At 39.6% G+C, this 21,340-nt stretch overlaps 1 protein-coding gene across 1 annotated transcript in view; it reads right to left on the bottom strand.

Moving 5' to 3' along the window:
• ADCYAP1R1 (ADCYAP receptor type I) overlaps positions 1-21,340 on the bottom strand; it is a 134,229-nt gene that overhangs the window by 44,167 nt on the left and 68,722 nt on the right. The window contains exon 3 of the mRNA XM_086467335.1: positions 11,247-11,354. Within this exon, the coding sequence (XP_086323461.1) occupies positions 11,247-11,354 (108 nt within the window). The remainder of the gene's footprint in view (positions 1-11,246; positions 11,355-21,340) is intronic.

The following is a 21,340-nucleotide window of genomic DNA, read 5'->3' as shown; positions in this document are numbered from 1 at the left end:
TAGGAGAACTGGTCCATATAGGTAATCCTCCAAAAGTCTGGATTTCAACAGCATTGAGATCAATATGCAAAATCTTGCATTTTTTTTACTGCATGTTAATTCTGTCCCCTCAGAAAAGTGCAGAGAGTATGGCAGAGAGAGGTTATGGAAAATTTCCTGCAATCACTTGTTATCGTGCTGTCCAGCTATGTGGATAATGAGCTGGTTAGGCAGAAATTCAATTTTTTCCTGTTTCATATAGCACTGATTAGAAGATTAATATTTAATTTCTAAATACAAAATAAATCAGCAAGCTCTCATGCCCGACTCCTCAGCATCCACCACACTGTGCCTTTTCACTCCCTTCCCTATCGCTGCACGCTGCTCTCATGCACCAGCAATCTGTTCAGCCGGCTGGCCAAGCCGCAGTAGGGAACAGCAGCCTGCTTCAGAGCTTTCCTGGGGCTTTCTGAGCTCCCCACGCAGATACTGCTTGCACACTCTGCCCGCTGCTTCTAATGCCCTCTGCCCAGTCCTGCACCTGGGCACACATGATCCCAACACACGCACTATCCAACCATTCCAGTTCCTTCATTACTGGGGTTTGGGTTTTATTGGGGGTGGAAGGGAAGTGATCCAGAATCAGCTGCTAGGTCTTTACAATCTCATTAACAAGTTCTGTAGAAAGTGGCAGCCAGGCAAGGTTACAGAGTATATGGCCTTACAGGTACCCACAGCTTTGCCTATGCTGAGCGCTTCCCTCCGCTATTTCCAGGGGTTTCAGTCTCTCCAACCTCATGCCCCATAGACAGTACTTCAAACTTCAGACTGAAAGTCATTAGTCACTTGACATTTGCTGTATATTGCCATTTGCCTTGTCAGAGGGATTTGTGAGCACAGTGCTCGCACAGAGACAGTGCAGGACTGAGTGAACCTGTTCATTCTATTTAGAAAACCAGAAAATTGAGGCAGAGGAAAATTAAGGGTGAGGTTAGGAAGCCTGGTTCGTATTTCTGTGTGTGAATGAGAACTGGTGCCTAAGGACATCTGAGGAACTGATCCTGTGGGGCAAATTCATCCATCCAATTTACCCACCTGAAGGTAGGTTCAAGTCCCATAAAGGGCAAAGAGACTGGCACTTCCAGAGGGCGATTTGTCTTAGACATCGACTACAGGATGAGATGAACTCGCTTCTGCAACTTCTTTGTTATACATTCGTTTGTGCAAAACTGCAGTAAAGCCAGTGATGGAACTAATATAAAAGTTCTTTATTCCTTCATCTCATACTAATTTCAGGGCACATGCTTTCACGACACAGAGACAAGAAGACCCAGTGAATCATGCCAGGATATCATGGGAGAATACCAGCAAGGTCCCATATGGAGAACATAAAGGCCATAGTACATAGAGTTGGCTGAGGCAGGACTGATGTACAGATATGATCAATAACATGTAAGGGAAATTATGACTTTCTTCTTTTCTTCCTCTTTCCTATCAAAGGCTATGAAACTAGCAGTGGACTGAGGTCACCATAGCAACTGCTGGGCATCATCTAAACATTATGTATATCCTTTCTATGAGGCTGGCTGTCACAGGAGCAACCACCAGAGTGCACAATTAATGCAAATACTATTGAAGGGTCTCCTAGCTTTGAAGAGAACAGCGCTCATATTTCAGAGAAAAACAGATGTTCTTCAAACAAAAAGCACAGATAATAAGAAACTCTGTCCATCGGAGGATATCAGTTATTAAATAAGTCCCAGAGAAGAAAACATGAAATCACTTGCTTAAAGGCAAGAACGAATGTGTGCCCAGCACACCTGAAATCTTGCAATCAGCTAGAACTCTTTTCTTGGTTATTTGAGCCAAGAGCAGAAACAGGAATGAAGCAAAGACTGCTAGTAAAGGTTGAAGCATCTGCCCATGTTGCACCTACAGTGATACTTCAATGTATTATTTTTTGCTGTCCAAGTGTTCTCCAAACTACTCAGCAACTCTCAGCACATTCTGCCCTTGTGTGCTTCCCAGATGAGCATGATTTTTTTTTATTTTCCAAGGCCAAATTATCTTTCAGATCATATTGACAAAGGTCTTGAGCTGCATTACAGCTTTCCCCTGATCACTGCAGGATGTCATCTTGCGAAGGACAAAGGACTTGATCTTTAGCTGAAATGCTCTTGGTCATATTGTATCTTTGATTATCAGAGGCACAGAGTCTTATGTCCCCATAATTTGGTGGTGAAGGCCAGAAAATGTCCTTTTCCTGTAAAAAGTATCTATGAGAACTTAACTACCTGATTGGAAATTTAGATACAGTTACTATTCTTTGATGGTAATGTTTTCCTCCCGTTTCCCTCTGCATTGCAGATAGACTTTGCAATGCTGTGACCAAGGAGGCACGCTTAATTATAGCTTGTCCTCTTGCTTTGGAAAAGCTGAAGTAATCCCATGGATTTACAGCCTATGGAAAGCCTGGGGATGAAAACCAGCAGGAAAGGACTTGTTATCGAGTAAGCACTATTATCTTGGTTATTGGCAAGACTTATTATTTTTAACATCAGCTCTTCGTAGGTCTTTTGTACCTGTTCTTTATGCCACAATTCTTTCTAGGACTTACTGAATGCTAAGCAACAATAACACATATGCAACCTGCAGTCAGCTTTGAAAGCTGTCCAAAATCTTTAGCTGGTATGTATATATATATATATATATATAAAAGATACCTTTGCATTGAACTTGCTTCTGAATGCTACATAGAGTCTTATATGAAGTGAAGGATGAAACCAAGGTATGCACAGCGTCCTGGTTGCTTCAAAGAGTAATTAAGCTCTGATGGCTCTTTATTGCTCCCATGATGAAAATATATGGGATGGGTCATGTCTGTTTTTTAGACAGCTCCTTGGTTCTGCTGGTTTTCCTCCCTCGGTTTTCATGCAGGATGTTGAAATACCCATCAGGGGTGAGATAGACTTGAATAGAAATCTAGACCTTTGCATTGATCTTTTGCCTTGCCTATTTGACAGGCAAATGCAATTTCCAATTTCAGTCTGCTGCAATGCTGACCTTAATTTCAGCTAGTAGCAAAGAAAACCTGCATCTTCTACTTCAGTAGAAAATAAGTGCACAATCTTCCACATAAATTTTGTTTTTCAGAAGGCCCGTGATCTTTAACAGTCACCTTTTCTTTCTGCCTATATCAAAAAATATCAATACATATCCCAAATTAATAGAAACTGTATCTCGTAGATATTTTCAACAGCTTTCACCTTGGGAAGACAAGGACTTTTATTGTCTTTCCACCTGGTTTGGGAGTTACGTACCATTTTCACAGCAGTACATAGTCAGCACCTAAAGACTTTACCAGGACTGTTTCCCCAGAAATGACACAGAAGGGCTTTCCACATATGAACATGTAGTATCACTTCACCTCTCATTAACTCTTCTTTTGTCATCTTATTCTGTTTGATTAGAGATAATGCAGACTGGAGAAAAAAGCCACAGATGGCTTCCCAAATCCAATTAATCCTGCATTCATAAATCCCATTGTCCACCCATGATATCTCTAGTGCAGGATATACAAGGCTTAGTGTTCTTACGACAAAGTACTTGAGTGTCTCCTACCATTTTTAATGGGATCAGTAATAGACTATTTTCAATTTCTTACTCTCAAGGACACCAAAGTTTGTTGAGCACTGAAGTCATACAACTTCCAGAGTAGCAGCAAGCCAAAAATTTTGGCTCAAAAATATGAACATAGCATATAATTCATTCTTAAACTCTATAATACCTGGATATGTTCCTCATTATACTGGATTTTAACTATGACCCCTTAATCCTGGTATCAACATAAGATGTGTTATGTGTCTTTGGTAAAAATTACGTACATTCTTTCTGTCTTACATAGCAAACCATGCTTTGTAGTAATGCTCCTTTGGGTGTAGCAGGTAGTGTCCTCGACCGAGCACTAGATAAACATTTTGACTTGCTGGAAGATTCAGTAAGAGCTAATCATATTTGTTATCTGGATTTGTGAATGAAAGCATATTCTCAATGTGGAGCATATGGCAATGCTCAGAAACTTCCTATTATCATTTGTATTAGTTTTTACTGCAAGTCAAAGATCTAAAAATATGCTAATTTCTGATCTGGCTATTGGGTTTCTTTCAATGGTCCGTTTGAGTAATGTGGCTTTGTAAGTTCCAGAATATCTCGGCTGTGCAGGGCAAAGAAATAAAAGCACAGACTTGGCTTCTGTAGATTTCCACTGCCAGCCAGTATCACCTCTGTCTGGAAAAAAAGGGAGAAGAACAAAACGGAGAAAATTTTCCAGCTGGGAGCACAGACCACTGTGTTGCAGCCATCTCTAGGTCTTGCTATGTCATATTGAAACGCAAAATGAAAGCTTGACACCCTTTTCTTTTTTTCTCCCTTTGCAAAGATACTCAGAATGATTTAAGTACACCCTGTTCTGGAGTGGTTGTCTCTGGTGTTGGTACTGAGAAGACACTGGAGAAAGCATACTACACAACAGTGACATCATGGAAGTTATAGCTCCTGGTGAATACAAAATTGTGAGTTGGTGGATACCAATCAAAGAAATGAATGTTGAAGAGGAAAACAAACTAATATTTAGGAATCCTCTTCAAGGAAAGACGCTGTAAACCCTTAATTTACTAGATTAGAAAAGACTCAGGAGCTACTATGTTTTTTTCATGTGGAGAGATTTTAGAGAATGATTTTTTATTCACAGTCAGCATCTGAAAAGAAATGAAAAATTCTGGAGGTTTTTGAGGACCAGAGTGGTGAAATGAAATTTTACAAGGAAGGGTCACCAACCACATGACACGAGATTTAACATTAGGCTTTCTGTATGAGGTTGACAGCTGTTCGAATGTTACTCCTCGGTTCAATTATGAAGGTTAGAGCAGAGTGTATTTTCAAACTAAAACCAGCAACAGCTGGTATTTTTATCTAAATCTGTAAATAATTTTTAACCAAGCATCTCTCCAGACGTCAGTTTGGTTGGTTAAGTTTTATTTTGTTTTGTTTTGTTGGTTTTTTGGGTTTTTTTTTCATTTTACTGCATGTGGAAATCAGAGATCCGAGTCCAGGCAGCCAAATTCCTTTCTGAAATTCATAAAACAAACATCCCCTTCCAGTGACTTCATTCATCTCAAGATCAGCATTTGAGATAGGCCAGAGGAAACATCTACAAGTACCCATTGCTTTCCATTTTACTGAACCAGAAATCCATGTGATCAGGCTTAGACCTAACTTTTAGCTATCCAAAGCTAAGTGAGATTAACTCCTGTGCCCTCTTTAAGATTAAGACATCATATGGTTTGCCTGTTGTTATACGAACAGCTGTACCTACAGGTGCTTCAATACTTCACAGGACAAACCTTTTAAAAATATAATTTAAAGTTATCGCTACTGTTTGTAAAAATGATTTATGGTCATATAAAAATTTTGCTGCATTAAAGATGAATGTGTTATTAATAAATATTAGTGTCAGTGCCTAGCCTAGTTACACATTCTAGAAAAGTAGCAGCAGCCAGAGGGTACTATAACAATCTATAAAATGTGATTAATCATGTCTTAGAAATATTTGGGTATCTATAAAGCTTTATTTAAGGAACCATCATAAAATGTGACTATTTTCATTAAGGCCTCATTGAAACAAATATACTTAGCTAATTAAGATTAGCAGCAATGAAAGTGAACACTCATGCCCGTTCACCCAGGAGAGTGATTGTGGATGTAGATATTTCCACCCTGGGGTCACTAGTGCAAATCCAGCCAGATCTGTAGAGGTTTCAAACTACTCCAGATTAAATGTTTATTTGTTTATCTAATGAATTATGAATCTTGGGTTTGTTCCTACTGAACAGATGTCCTAAACCCCCTCAAACCCAGCCCTGCAAGAGGTAACAGCTGTAACTTTTGTAGGTGATCCCTTAAGGAGATAAAAAAGCGGGACATACGTTTACATTGGACTGCCTCCTCCTCCCTTAGGGTCATACTGTCACCCTGCTACAGGTAAAATGTGAAGTACAGTATGTGAACAGGTCTGTAAATCCTAGGCAAATAATTTAAAAATATTATTTCAGCCTTTTATTTTACATAGCTCTAGTTATGACAGAGCTTTTCATTTTTATTTTTTGTATTTTTCTAAAACATATATTCCTGTATTTTTTGTTAAAGTGTTTCCCATTAGCAGATGACAGGTTAGTTAAGCTCTGGAACAGATCACATTGAACCAACCTTATCTTTGAGGAGGGAGATTGGGTTAGATGACTTTGGTAGTGTTAAGATTGGAGGCAGCCTGGGATGCAATGACAGGCAGTGGTGGGGTTTGCAGTCCTGAGGGATATCGGTCAGGCAAAGAGTAAAGTCAGGACCCTGAATTTTAAGAAAGCAAAATTGCAGCTCTTCAAGGAGTTAGTCAATAGGACCCCTTGGGAAACTGCCCTCAGGGACAAGGGCGTGGAACAGAGCTGACAGATCTTTAAGGACTCTTTCCAAAGAGCGCAAGAGCTCTCGATCACCAGGTGCAAGAAATCAGGAAAGCAAGAAAAGAGGCTGGCATGGCTGAGTTGAGACCTGGTGGTCAAACTAAAGGGCAAGAAAGAAATGCACAGACAGTGGAGGCAGGGGCAGGTATCCTGGGAAGAGTATAGTGACGCTGCCCAGTTGTGTAGGGTGGGTTCCGGAAGGCCAAGGTACAGCTGGAGCTGAACTTGGCAAGGGATGTAAGGAATAATAATAAGGGCTTCTACAAGTATGTCAACCAGAAAAGAAAGGTTAAAGAAAGCATACTGCCCCGATGAGCAAGACTGGCAAGTGCTAACAAGAAGAGAAGAATGGAAAAGGAGAAGGCTGAGGTGCTCAACAAATTTTTTGTCTCAGTCGTCACTGGCAACCTCTCTTCCCACACCTCTCAAGTGGATGGGCCACAAGACAGGGACTGGGGGAGCAGAGTCCCTCCCACTGTAAGAGAAGATCAGGTTCATGACCGCCTGAAGAATGTGAACATAAAAAAGTCTATGGGACCCGACGAGATGCATCCTCGAATCCTGAGGGAATTAGCTGATGTTGTTGCTAAGTCACTCCTCATGATATTTGAAAAGTCATGGCAGTCTGGTGAAGTCCCTGGTGACTGGAAAGAGGGAAACATTGCACCCATTTTTGACAAGAGTAGAAAGGAGGACCCTGGGAACTACTGACCTGTCAGCCTCACCTCTGTGCCTGGGAAGAACATGACACAGATCCTCCTAGAAGCTATGCTAAAGACATGGAGGACATGGATGTGATTCAAGACAGCCAGCGTGGCTTCATCAAGGGCAAGTCCTGCCTGACCAACTTAGTGGCCTTCTATGATGGAGTGACTACAACAGTGAACATGGGAAGATCTACGGATGTCATCTATCAGGACTTCTGTAAAGCCTTTAACGTGGTACACCAGAACATCTTTCTCTCTAAATTGCAGAGACAAGGGTTTGATGGGTGAACTGTTCAGTGGATGAGGAATTGGTTGGATGGTCATATGGTTGGTAGTGGTCAACAGCTCAATGTCCAGATGGAGACTGGTGACAAGTGGTGTCCCTCAGGGGTCCGTATTGGAACCAGTGTTGTCTAATATCTTCACCAATGACACAGACAGTGGGATCAAGTTCACCCTCAGCAAGTTTGCAGATGACACACAAGCTGAGTGGTGCAGTTGACATGCCTGAGGGACAGGATATCATCTAGAGGGACAGGAGGGCATCCAGAGGGACCTGGACAAGCTTGAGAATGGGCCCATGTGAACTTCATGAGGTTCAACAAGGCCAAGTGCAAGGTCCTGCAACTGGGTCAGGGCAACCCCCAGCATCAATACAGGCTGAGGGATGAAGGGATTGAGAGCAGCCCTGCCGAGAAGGACTTGGGGGTACTGGTGGGTGAAAAGCTGACATGAGCTGCCGATGTGTGCTCACAACCAAGAAGGCTAATCCTGGGCTGCGTCAAAAGAAGTGTGCCCAGCAGGTCGGTGGAGATGATTCTCTCTCTCTGCTCCACTCTGGTGAGACCCCACCTGCAGTGCTGTATCCAGTTCTGGAGCCCTCAGCACAGGAAAGACATGGACCTCTTGGAGCAAGTCCAGAGGAAGGACACGAAAGTGATCAGATGGATGGAACCTATGAAGAAAGACTGAGGGAGTTGGAGTTGTCCAGACTGGACAAGAGAAGGCTCAGGGAACGCCTCATTGTGGCCTCTCAGTAATTAAAGGGGACCTGTAAGAAAGATGGGGACAAACATTTTATCAGAGCCTGTTGCGATAGGACAAGAGGTAATGGTTTGAAACTAAAGCAAGGTAGATTTAGGCTACATATAAGGAAGAAATTTTTTACAATGGGGGTGGTGAAACACTGCAAGATGTTGCCCAGGAAGGTGGTAGAAGCCCCATTTCTGGTAACTTTCAAGGTCAGGCTGGGCGGGGCTCTGAGCAACCTGATCTAGTAGAAGGTGTCCCTGTTCACTGCAGGGAGGTTGGACTAGATGACCTTTAGATGTCCCTTCCAACCCGAACTATTCTGTCATTCTACAATTTCTCAAGAACCCTCGTAGTCTTAATTACTTCAGAAAAGGTAGCAAGATGGAAAGGAAATGTCATCAGTAAAAGTGAAAAGGTAATATATTTCTGGGGGATATAAATAGAAACATCAGAGACATCCCTTGAAATAAAGAATAGTTAAAAGATCCATGGCAGAGGTGTGTGGACAGGCTGGCAGCGAGGGAGATTTCCAGTGTTATAGATGTATATGGCACCATTGTCCATAGTATCAAACTAGCAATATCTCTGAGAATTGCATCCAGAACAGGCAGGGAGAGAGAGAAAGTGTTATGTTATGTTATGTTACGTTACTATGTGTTAGCAGGCTGTAGCTTGAGGGTATGTAGGGTGTGCGGATTACAAGTCACTGAAAAGGAAGAGTCCTAATGGAAATTTGGACAGGCGCTGTCTTGAGCAACAGGCCTCCTGCGGTTAAATCAGAAGACAACAATATATGAGCCATCTGCTGATGTGCAATAAACAACATAAAAGTATTTTGCCTGCAGGCTGCAAGCATCACTGATAAGTGGATAGTGAAAACTTTTGGCTGAGTGTATAGCCTTTGCAAAGGGTGATCAGAATTAGTTAGGCAAACAGGCTGAACGACAAGTAACCAGCAAAAATTGATTACAAAGCCATGGAGAACTGAAAAAAAAACCCAACCAAACAAATTAAAAAAATCCCAGAAAACCAACTGAGAGAGGGAAAAATATTTCCTCATCTATGCTAGATATGAACACTATTGGATGCTGACTGTTGGGTTTTTTATTATCACTAAATGTGGATGGCTCAGTAAGTGCCATTGTACCCACTGAGTCAATACTGAACCAGTATTACAGCAGTAAAGATTATGTTTAATTATACTGGCTATAATTAAAGCACATAGAATTACAGTAGTAATTATACTTTTATACCTGATAATTTAAAGAAGGACTTATCTTTCCCTGTACAAAAATTAGGTGACCAGTTTAAGTGAATTGCCCTTAGTACTTGCTGGATAAAGAGAGGTCTCTCCAAGGTATGATTCACCTCATGTCTCTTGGAATAACATAAATTGCCTTCTGTGGGTCTCTCTTAGTCTCCACTGACTACAGATGGAGTCTAGAGGACTCATAGAGAGAAAAACCTCGAGTTTCATATGGGTAGATTTAGATGAGGTAATGACCACCCTTAAATTCTTTTCCATTTCACAAGAGCATTGGCACTTGCTTCAGTGTCTGGACGAGTTCAAATGGATGTATTTAAAGGTGAGGATTTCAGAGTTCCTGGAGCCGTGTAAGAGGCACTTGCTGTCTCCCAGAAATTGTGCTCTGTGTGTGGCAACACAGAGAAGGAGGATTTTGGACTCAAGACTGCAAATTAATAATTCATTGGTAAAATAATCTTTGAGGAAAAGGATCCTGAGGGCTAATGATGAACTTGTTCCTCAATCGAAAGTGCTTATCAAATGATTTGCGGTAGCCTAGATGGGTGCTGGGAGGAGATGGACAAAGCTGTGCTAGTTATCAGCAAGGGCTTGTTGTTAGCTAACGTTGATGGGAGGACTTAGCCTCTCTCAGTCATTCCGCTGGGAAGATAAAGTCATGGAATCATGAAAAAAATAAAAACAGAATCTCAAGAGAACATCTAATCAATCTATGTATCTGCTGTGAACAACTTAATAGCTATTTCCTCCTGCCCACAGACTCTCACTTTAACCTGTCAAATTTTCGTACATTTTAAAGGTTAAAAAAGATCGAGAAAGGACAAAGCGTTTTTTGTATCATGCAAACAGTAGCTTGCACAGAGACTCTCCCCACTAAAAAACACTAGGCAATATTAACAATTAGGTCAAATAGTTAGTGTTATTGCTAGTAAGGCAGGTTCTCCTTTTAAAAGCAGCGCATTTGGGAGCAGCAGTTGTATTCCATAAGGATTGAAGCTGGGGTCTGATAGGGTTTGGTTACCAAGCATGGTGAGTGCATGGGATTTTTGATCCAAGCTTAAAGAAAGAAAATAGAAAACACCACAGCCTAGCTGACTGTCTGCAGTATTTTTTGCAAGACAACGGACAACTCTCTTAGGCAGCAATGCATGCTGGAAATAGAAACAGCAAATTTCTGATCTTTCATTTGCTTGTTTGGTTGCTGATGCCAGCTGCAGGGGGCAAAAGGATGGTGACATCTCACAGGCCACAGAAAGGCATGATGGACCTTCTGCATCTCTCCAGGAATCTTTAATTCCCACTGACTTTTCCCTGGACTCCCAACATGGGAGCTTCTCACATTGTTTGTCTCATGCCTATGTTCTCCTTAGGTGTGAGCAGAACCCATCCTGAGTTTTAGTTATTTTCTAAAATAGCTTTGAATTGTGATGATTAGTTATCCAAGACTCAAACACAGTTTCAGGTCTCAAGAACATCCGCTTTAGTAATTAGTGTTGGTGATATTCTCATGTTGTGTAGTGTGTGAAGGCTTTTTTCACATATTCCTTCCCACCTCTGCACACACACACACACACACACATATCTATGCACAAACGTCCTGGTTTTCTACAGTATTTTTTTAAACTGAAGCCAAACTCCAGACCACTGTAGCATTCCCATTTTTACTGAGTATCTAAGTGAGGTTTTACACTCATGCTGGCCATGCAGCTTTATGAGACAGAGACAAAGAACAGAGAGAAAATACTTTACCGTCTTCAGAGATGATAAATCTGAACAGTGCAGGACACTTGACAAAGACAATTTCGCCCACACTTGCAGGTTTCCAGCATGTAATATTGTCCCACATTCCTGGGCAACCTATAGAAGAGAAGGAGGTATAAAATACATTAGTGGTGGAAATCCATTCATTTCTTCACACTGTTATTGCGCTTTATAGTTGGTTCTTTCTTCTACCCATAAAAATGAGCTTGTTTATAATAATAAACAGTATAATTTTCTAATAAGATTTATTTGGAATAAAATAATTTTCATTCATAAGAATAGTATAAAATATGTAGTTGCATGGCACAATAATGACCAGACTCTGCCCTTGCGGAGGATGACATTTCTTAGTTCCAGTTAAATCACTCTAACATATGCCAGAAACAAATTTTCCCTTGAGCATGAAATCTGCTGCCGTTTAGATATCTTTCAGTAGTGCCGGGTTAAATCTTTTTTCTTTATGGATCACATCTTTGATTTAAATTCTATACATTTCTGTTAGCTATAGGGTCAGCACTGGCATATTTTGGAATTTGACCCGGGGAGATGACTGGAAACTGAAAAACAGATTCTGCTTCATCCTACAGCCAGTTTTGCAGATAGGTCAGGGAAGCTCACCTCTTTCATGGTCTTTATTTTCTTAAAAAAAAAATGTTGACAGTAGAAAAGTCGTTCCTTAGTAAAGAACTGCTGTAATACCACCATCTTTGCTGCAGTCTTTGCTCTAGAGAGTATAAACTCACCACACCAAAATGACGATTTTGACCTCTAATGATTTCTTGCACAAGCTAAAGACAGAATCAGACCTTTGACAACTGTTCAGAGATTAGGCTTCAGGTAACATGTTGAACTAAAGATCTGAGTGGTAAAGAACCAACCTTCTGTAATATGTATGCAGAAAGAGGAGGTGGTGAGATTGTGGGTGGGAGTTGTCTTCTCTCAGGATACAGGAAAATTTCAGGTCCCATGTACAACAAAGGACACCAACTCCTGCTTCCTCCTGATCACTGTGTCAGAGTCATGATCATGGCACACTATGACTTGTAAGAAGCATAAACCCTCCTGTAATTCTGTAAACCAGACTCTTGCTAGCTCATAAACATAGAAGACTTATCCAGTGTACAGAAAAACCCAGACAAATCTCTCAAATTTTCTATTGATGTTTATCAGAATAACTTAGCGAAGGAATCATCTTCTACCCCAGCAGGAAAAGAAAGAAAAACTAAATCTAAATATCCCTACTACCTATTTGCATTTGATGTTGAGATCGAGCACACAATCTTATCAACTGTTAAAAGCCGAAAGCTCCATGGTTTTCTAAGTGGTTTTCCGTTAATATGCTCTCTCTTTGACTATGTGCCAAGAAAAATAAGGTCTTTAGTAAAAGCAGATAGGACTTCAAAGTGTCATACTTTCAGATTGGCACAAGTACAATATAATGAGGTATGGGTGATCAAGTTGTAAAAACAGTGGGGGCTTTATCAGCTTTGGTGATAGTAGCAGAATGTGTGCTCATAGGACTGGAATTGGTGTATTTTTTACATCAGCTTCAGTGGCAGGGAATCAAGCCCTACATTTTCTCATAAAAATATTAGCCAGATAGTAGCATGTGTGATGGATAGGGCAGTTCTCTGTGATACAGTGTTTGAAGAATTAGGTCAGTGTCAAACAACACTGTTATGACGTTACAATGATGGCATATGCTAAGCAGTTAATAATCTGTCTTTCAAATTAAAGGATGCAGCATCAGATTACATAATATAAATGAATAACCATATAAAATCCTGACCCTATTAGAAAAAAATCCCTCAGCTTTTCTAGACTCACCAGTCTGCAAAAAATGCTCATTAAATCATCACAGGAGCTGGGAAAAAAAAAAAAAAAAAAAAAAAAAAAAAAAAAAAGAGTCCTTTACATTTCCCCCTCCTCCTCTCTTATTTCCGCTCCTACCCTCGGTTGTTTCCTTTGCCAGATGAGGATCTCACTGTATGAGTACTGTGATTCACCAGAACATCTCCCAAAGGCTCAAAGACTAGGGTTTGAAAAGTTTTGTGATACAGTTAATGTACTAAGGACGGAAATCAAGATCACATTGAGTGCTATTAGATTTTATTGTCTTTAATAGCTAGTGTCTGTCCACACACTAAGAACTGTATTTACCATATAAATCTGAAGACATGTCGTAATTGGTTTATAGTTCACTGATGTATGGCACTCTGTACAAAAGCAAAGGATATTTAAATATCCATGGTAATGAGACATTCACTTACAAGAGGTGTTAGAGACCATAAAAGCGGCTAATGAGATCTTCTGAGAACCACCTGCTAGCCTTGCTCACTTAAATTAAATGGGTTTGATAGGAATAAGGAAAGCTTTCTTATTTCTTATTATTACTTCAACATCAGTTATCTTCCAAATATTGGGATAGCAACAGATACTGCAAACCAACCTAGAGAAATGCAAGGAAATCCTCATACAGTAGAAAAGAAAGTGTAGACACAGAATAACTATTTCATAGCACTGTGTATCAAATTCAATTATACCAGGTGGTGGCTTTTGTGGCAACACCATGCAGAGCTAAAACCAGCTCCATGTAAAAAAACACTGTAAGTTCATTGTGCTAGAAAGCACTGATGTGCTGACATTGGAAGAGAGGGAAAGAGAAGCAGAGAGGCAAGTAATTTGCCTTAGTTACTAAAATAAGTGAGTGATGGAGATTAGAAAGAATTCACTATCAATTAGAATGTTGCCTGATCCTGCCTGGAAAAGCGTATTTGAAACAAATAATTTAGAAAAGCAAAGAAAAAGATGACAAAAAAAATTAAATGGAGTAAAAGCCAGTGTACACAATCCTTACACTTGTAAACCATGATACAGCCAGCAACTCCTGCTGGGTGAAATCTGCCCACGGAAATCAATGTGACTTGAGCGTGAAACTGCGCAGCGGGGTTCTCCCCTGGCACTGATGGTATGTCTCCATCGCCGTGTGACGCAGGGTTGCCCAAGCTAGCTTTGAAAGAAGTAGCTCGGATACTGCAAGCAGCAAGGTGTAGCTTCAAGTGGGCAAATTTTCCCTGTTCTTAGCATGTTAGAAATCAGTAACAGCAAGAAATAGTTTTAAAGAACAAGATTTCGTGTGGGACGGAGTGAAAAAAAATATAATGGTGCTCTTGCTAACGGATGGTCTTGGAAACAAGGCACCTTGCAGAAAGCACAAATTCTGCCTTTTCTTCTCATGTCTGCTGTGCAACCTGCAGACTGAAATTCATGTTTGGTAAACAAAAATATAAACACACAAATGTCAGATGTCTGTGTTGTTCATGTATGGAAATAAAGGCTTGAGATGAAAACCCATCCTTTTAGCTTACAGCATTCAGTTTGATTTTCAGTTCTTCTCATTTATTAGTTTAAAATATCACCTTCAAAGTCATATTGCCTTCAGGAGAGTAATACCAAAGGAAACATAATGTTACAAGCCAGCACATTAAACTGAATTATACGATGAACAATAACTTTTAAAGGGCATACTACATATAAAGCCTTTCAGAGAGAGGGGGAATACGAGGTAGGTGCTCTCTGTTCTTTCATAAATCTGGGTAAATTCCAAAATAAGTAAAGGCTTAGGCAAGGCCTGGGTATGGGGCCTAGATTTTCAAAACTGACATTTCAAAATAACGGTATGTTATAGGAGCTCCTATTACAGAAATGGTGGTTCTCTAGGTGTTTCAAGTTAGTCAGCAAACTTATAACACTGTTAGATCCAACAGTCTCTTTTGAAAGTCCAGGCCATAAGAGCGTAGAAAAGAAATATCAACTGAAATTCCCAAGGAAGTTATAAAAGGGGGGGGGGGGAAAGAAAACCTCAAAGGGGGAAAAAACCACTAAAGGAAGACATTCTATGTTGGAAAAGAGAATACTTGATCACGCACGAGGGAAAAGAAAAGTTATTCCTTCCTCAAAATATCTCATATACCAAGCAGGCATGAAAGGCCAAGTACAGGGGGAAGCTGAGCAGAGAAAAATGAAAGATTTTTTTTCCTTCCCAGTTCTGCTCCAGATAGATTTTTGAATTGTATGAACAAAGTCTGTTTATTCTCTCAGCATACTTCATCCAGACCAGTTATTACACTGAGAATTTGTTCCTCTATCCAAATTTTGCTACTGCTGCTCCAATATGCACCTTCATTGTCTAACATGGTATTCATTCACCTTAACAGTATAAACATTATATATGTAAATCTGAGCTAAGGTCTTCTACATTTTTTTTAGAGTGCTTGAAGGAAAACAGACATCTCTGGAGTGCACTGCTAGAGGATTTCTAAGATAAATTATCCTCTGGAGATGTGTATTTTCTTCCACTGATTAGAAAAGGCACCAAGAGAAAGTCTAATCTTAGACTTAAACCAGCTGGAATTAGAGCAGAGGAGTTCCACACGTATAGTCCAAGTGACTCAGCTAGGGCTGTATGTAAAGAAAAAGAAAGTGTGGTCAAACTTACCAGCAGTTGGCCCACCCTAATATTTTCCATAACTTTTCTCAAGACAACTGCTGCCCTTGGTATAAAACTAAGCAACACTATATTATTACTTAGAATCCATTCCTTATGTAATGACAATTACATAAACCATGATAGCATTTTCTACTGGTACGTCGTTATCAGTAAAGTGAGTTTTGAAGATGTACTAAGTGCAGAACAGTTTACAAAGAAATATTTAAAATATCAGCTTAATTTATGAAAGAGAATATTTGAAAAAATTACTTGAGATGTATCATTTCTTATGGACCAAGTTAATCCCAGGTTGTATCAAAAACTGAAAGTGAAAGAAACAGAAATAATGGTTTCTCCTTGATTGGAATGATGAGTTTTATAGCATAACTGTAGAAAAAGATGAGCTGAAGATAGCAGGCTTTAGCTCTCAAAAGATTAAGTGCATATGCTTTGCATTTGCCAAACATAAACTGTATATTTCAGAACTGGAAGCTAGTCTTTTTTACCAGAGTTTGAGGAATTCACCTGGTTTGGGTGTTCTTAATCACACAAGCACCTCGGTTCACCTTCCGACAACCTTAGGACTGAGCCACAAATTCTAAGTTAGAACTCTATCCTTATTCCTACTATTTTTGGTGGGAAAAAAGCATACACAAATACACATGCAAGTCACTCTTTGACCATGATCTGTCCCAGAGGTAAAAAGAGACTGAAGACCTTCTCATTTGTGCAAAAACTCAACCATTAGAACTGCTCTCCTCAAGAGGGTGAAAGGTTCTTGTCTACGTCTCATATGAAACACCTCAAAAGGAAAGGTTAATACTAAATTACTATTTTTTTTCCTTGGACATTTTATACATGGCAAAGATCAGCTTTTAAATGACAGGAGCTGTTATCTATAATTAGAGAGGTATTAACCTTTTTCTTCTTTTAAAGCTGTTTAATTCTTTACAGTCACAGGGTATTTATTCTAAGCTCACACTTATTGCTGTTCTTGCACTGTTACCTGCCAAGGAAACCTCAGCCAAGAAAATCTCCCGAATCCTTTAAGTGCTGCCAACCAGTTGGCCTTAGATGAGCTGTGGAGAGTTTTAAAGAGAAAATTCAGTTTGGCAAAATCTTTGGAACATTTCTTTGTCTAATTATACAAAAGAATAAAAAGCCAATAATCTGGGAATTGGAGAGGTGGTTTTTTTTTAAAAAAAAACCCCAACAAAATCTGTCTTTAAATATAATAAAAAGGATTGGTTATCCATCTATGAGAAAGCCATCACTTTGCTGTTCTGTAGGCAGAGAGACACTGCGAATCTACTCAAAAAATTGGGAGATTTTATTCCAACGCTGGCGGAGGACAGAATGACACTTACAAGCTGCCAGAACCCTAGCCTGTGCCAAGCTTTCCAGCTGCGGATAATCTGGCACCGCTCAGGACATGGGTTATGTGAGATCATGGGGTACTGCTGGAGGCAGCCTTGCCTGGCAGCAGCTAGAAGCTCTCACTGTTATTGCTGGTGTCGGACAAAAAGACTGTCATCGTCATACCCCACCGCATCGCCATTCTGACTCACTTCCCTCCCTTCCTAAGAGAAGAATAAATCATGCACTTTTCATTATCAGCTCTATCTTCCATTAATTCTCCAAGCTGAGGAAGAGGGGAAAAGGGAGACTCTTCCACCAGTGCCTAGAAGGCTTTGCATGCATCACAGTGCTAAAAATCCTTAAGTGACTGGGATCAAAGTCTTGTCTGAGAAGAACACAGTAAAAATACTGGCTGAAATTTGCAGAGTTAAGACAGAGATTGAGAAGAAAACAATGAAGTAATAACCAAAAAGGTTTTCCTCTTCCACAAAGCCTTACCTTCCTCTGTCAGATCATACCCAAATGGATCCTCCTCTTCACTGGTACAACCTACCCTTAAAAAGTGATTGACTATGGACAGCAGGGTGAAGCGCCATCAGCTGTGGCTTACCTTTTTGAATACTTTTAATTAACAATATTAACTCAGCCTATAATATGTAGAGATGATGGAGCAGCTGGCTAGAAATAAATACACATTATATATTAATACATATAAAATATTATATATAATATATTTTTTCCCCGCAAGTATTAACGTGCCTCACAGCAAACCCTGGCTTTCAACTAGGGCTGTAGGTAATGAATCTTTCCAAGCTGTATAGCTGAACACCACATCGCCACTTTTCCCACCCATGGAGAGTAGTGATATTTGGCCCATTAGGAGATTTATGGGCCTTTGAAGAAGACATCTGTAAAGGTCACTAGGATAAATAGTTGCCATGGATACAGAGAAAGCAGAAATTTTTTCAGTGTGTCTTTTTGGTGTTTTGGAGTCTGCATTCCTTTGAAAATGGAGAGAGGATTTAGTTGCAAGGAAGATGAGAAGATTTAGTGGCAGGTGTTCTGAGCACTGAGGTTTCCCAGTAATGAATTCAGGGCTTCAAATCTGTTCTGTGACCAAAAAAAAAAAAAAAAAAGAAAAAAAAAAAAAAAGAAACAAAACCCAAACCATATTCCTTTGGTCTCACAACAACACTGAAGTGGGACTAAAATGAGACACAAACCTTGAAAGAGTCTCTGGGTATGGGGTTACGCTTCAGTCTTAAAAAAATCCCAGTGTAGTAAAACAGGATTTTCAACAGGCTTATTCAGACAAAGCCCGAGGTTAACAGTTGCCTAGTCATTAACATTTGTCAGGAATTTTGACTTGTTTCTTAAAGGATAAATAAACCAAACAAAACAGACAGACATTAAACAACTGAAAATAGCAACTGACCTCAAGTCTATATAACTGATTATTTCAGAACTTATATTAAATTCTGTTACATACATATTAAGTTCCCTCAAAGGAATTCACAAATTATCATTATTAAGGTTTCATGGTGGCTCTGAGAGTAAGATTTTCTGCTCTTTTTACAGCTGGGAAAAAAAAAAAAAAAAACAACCCAAACCAAACCAAACCAAAACAGTGACATTGAAAGCTCAACACTCTCCAGAGCAAGAGTTGTAACAGAGCTCAGAAGCAAGCTGCCCCTTCATATTCAGACTCCTGTCCTCCTCACTTTTTTGCTTTTCTATTGTTTATAAATAGAGTTATCTCAGTGGAAAAGGTGTGGTTGTACTGGAAGATAAGTTATTACAGATCTTGGGCCAAATTCATTCCTGATGTAACCACAGTGACGCCAATGTGGATACTCTTGAGAGGCATTTATTCCTTGTTTAGTCCTCCAAATCTTCTGAGAATGAGAAATGACTGAATTAAATAACTTAATTTCTTCCAGTGTGCAAATTCCATAATCTCTCCTGGAAATTGTTCTAGTGGTGAGTCAAGCAATTCCTTATTAGAGCCCATGGGACTTTATGATCTAGTGGAGGAAACAAAGGAAATAAATACATTATAAAAAGCCAGTTCATAGTCTGTTAAGAGGCATGTTAACACATTGCATTTCTTGCTCCTGAACAGGAAGACAGAAGCTGCATTTTGTCCAAGCTTTTGGAGTAAATGAAAAAAAAAATCTTGAAGCAAAGGTGCGATCCGATAACAATGTCGGAGTTTAACAAAGCCTGTCTGCTTTTTCGTATTGGAACTTCTCTGACTCTCTCTGCAATGTATTCAAAGAGCATAAAAAATAATACCAAAGATTAAATGCAATGCAGCCTCACAAGGATTTGCATACACCTGGGAAATTTGTGTCAGTATGACAGAGACTAAAGAAAATGACATTACTATGCAGTAAGTTCCCAGCTACTAGATGCCTTCCTGTCAAAAGTAAAGATATATAAAGATATATGCCTTGATCTAGGTAGGTTACAATCTGAAGTCAATGAAAATGCAATGTGAGGGGCATCAATATATGAAAAAAGAGTCACAGAGATTTCCTGCACCCAGGCAAAATGAAGCATAACTAAAATATCTAAAAGGAAGTTTGGGAATTCTCATTGTCTGTGACATTCTTATTAGCTGGGGAAAGGATGAGAAAAGTACATTACAAGGCACAATTATGCATGCTTGAGTTATGGAGTAAAAGTCCAGAAACTTCTGTCTGTTTCAATCATTTCATAACTTTAACTTGTAGGGGCTGTGGTAGTAGCAGTGTCATATATAAAGATGGTAACAAATTTCTTCATGATATTCTGAGAGTGAACAGATATTGTATTACTTAGCAGGTATAAAATTAACCCCTACTGCAAAACCCAGTTAGATGTAGAGTTATTTATAGGTATAGGTACGTATTTGTGCAGGTATAGAGTGTAGGCATATATCTACATACATCCTCAGATAGGTTATGGTACATGTAGAAGTAAAATCAGAAAGCACACAAAAATTCTCCATCTGTAACCCAAGTGAGAAATCTTATTCGTGTGAACAGAAATGATCAGCTGTTGTAATCACACCATTTGAACTTTTCTTTATCAGTTCTCAATCCAGAAGAACAATGGGAAACAAATCAGTGATTCTGATATGTCCTGTATGAAAACAATTATGAAATGGTTCTACTGACTGGGAGTGCTGTATTTAATTTTGTTCTAGCCTATTCAATTACGATAACAATGGGCTCTGTTTTAAGTAGTTTGCAGGTTAACAGAGAAGAGGTAGAATTATATTAGTCATTTGGCTGTACGACCAAAAACCTGGAGCAGATTCAAGTGCTTTCACGTCTTGGGAACAAAGATGAGGCATGTTCTCAAAATGTATACGACAGTCCTTCAGCACATTTTAATTAATTGTTTGTGGTCATTATTTCAGTTTGTCTTTGCTCTTGTCACATCGTTTGGGCACGCTCTTGCTACACACTCTAATTATTGTTTTTCTCTTCTAAAGCATTACTTTGTGCACTGACTTCTATTTCCGGTAATTTTTTTCTCACAGGTCCTGCTTAGTCACTCAGTTATGGATTATTCTAACCTTGCCTTTTGTTTTGGTTGTGATTTCTAGTTGTGTTGTTTCACAACTTTGATTTGTTTTTCTGTAAAGGAAACAAGCCAATCAATTGTAGCAACTGCATGAGCGTGAAATGTATGCCTTGATTATCAAAAGTGCAAACTGCTGTGGAAAGGCGGGCATTCAGGAGGTCTGAAATGGCTTTTAGGGTAACGAGAAAGGCAAGGAAAAGGATCAATAAGAAAAGCAGCTCCAAGTGCTCATCCACAAGTCTCAGCTACCTGCTCTTGAAGGGTGAAAACTGCACCATCTAACTTCAGACACATGCCTTACCTGACAAAGCTAGTTGGGTAGGGTTTCTACTTGGTTTATGAAAGAAAATAAAGTAGTATATGTGAATTATGGAGAAAGAGGAAATCCAGGCCTGGGAAGTGAAATAGGCAGCTAAGCTCTTTAAGATGATGGATACACCTTGAGTAGGACTCATCATGCATATGAAGACACCTTAATTTAGGTGTTTTAACGTGCAAATGGGATGTAAATCTCAGTATCTATCAACTGTACAAGGAGTCTTGGGAGACTAACCAGCTAATTTAGCCAATAAATTAGATGTCTAATATCCAGTGATGCAATCGTTCCCCAAGGAGGCCATTTTCCCCTAAACAGAGAGCCCTGTGCAGTTCTCTTTACTGA

Source organism: Leptosomus discolor, chromosome 6 (genome assembly GCF_034619465.1).
Source record: "Leptosomus discolor isolate bLepDis1 chromosome 6, bLepDis1.hap2, whole genome shotgun sequence".
Taxonomy (NCBI): Eukaryota; Metazoa; Chordata; class Aves; order Leptosomiformes; family Leptosomidae; genus Leptosomus; species Leptosomus discolor.
Note: the sequence above shows the minus strand (reverse complement) of the source record. Positions and strands in the feature narration are given on the sequence as shown.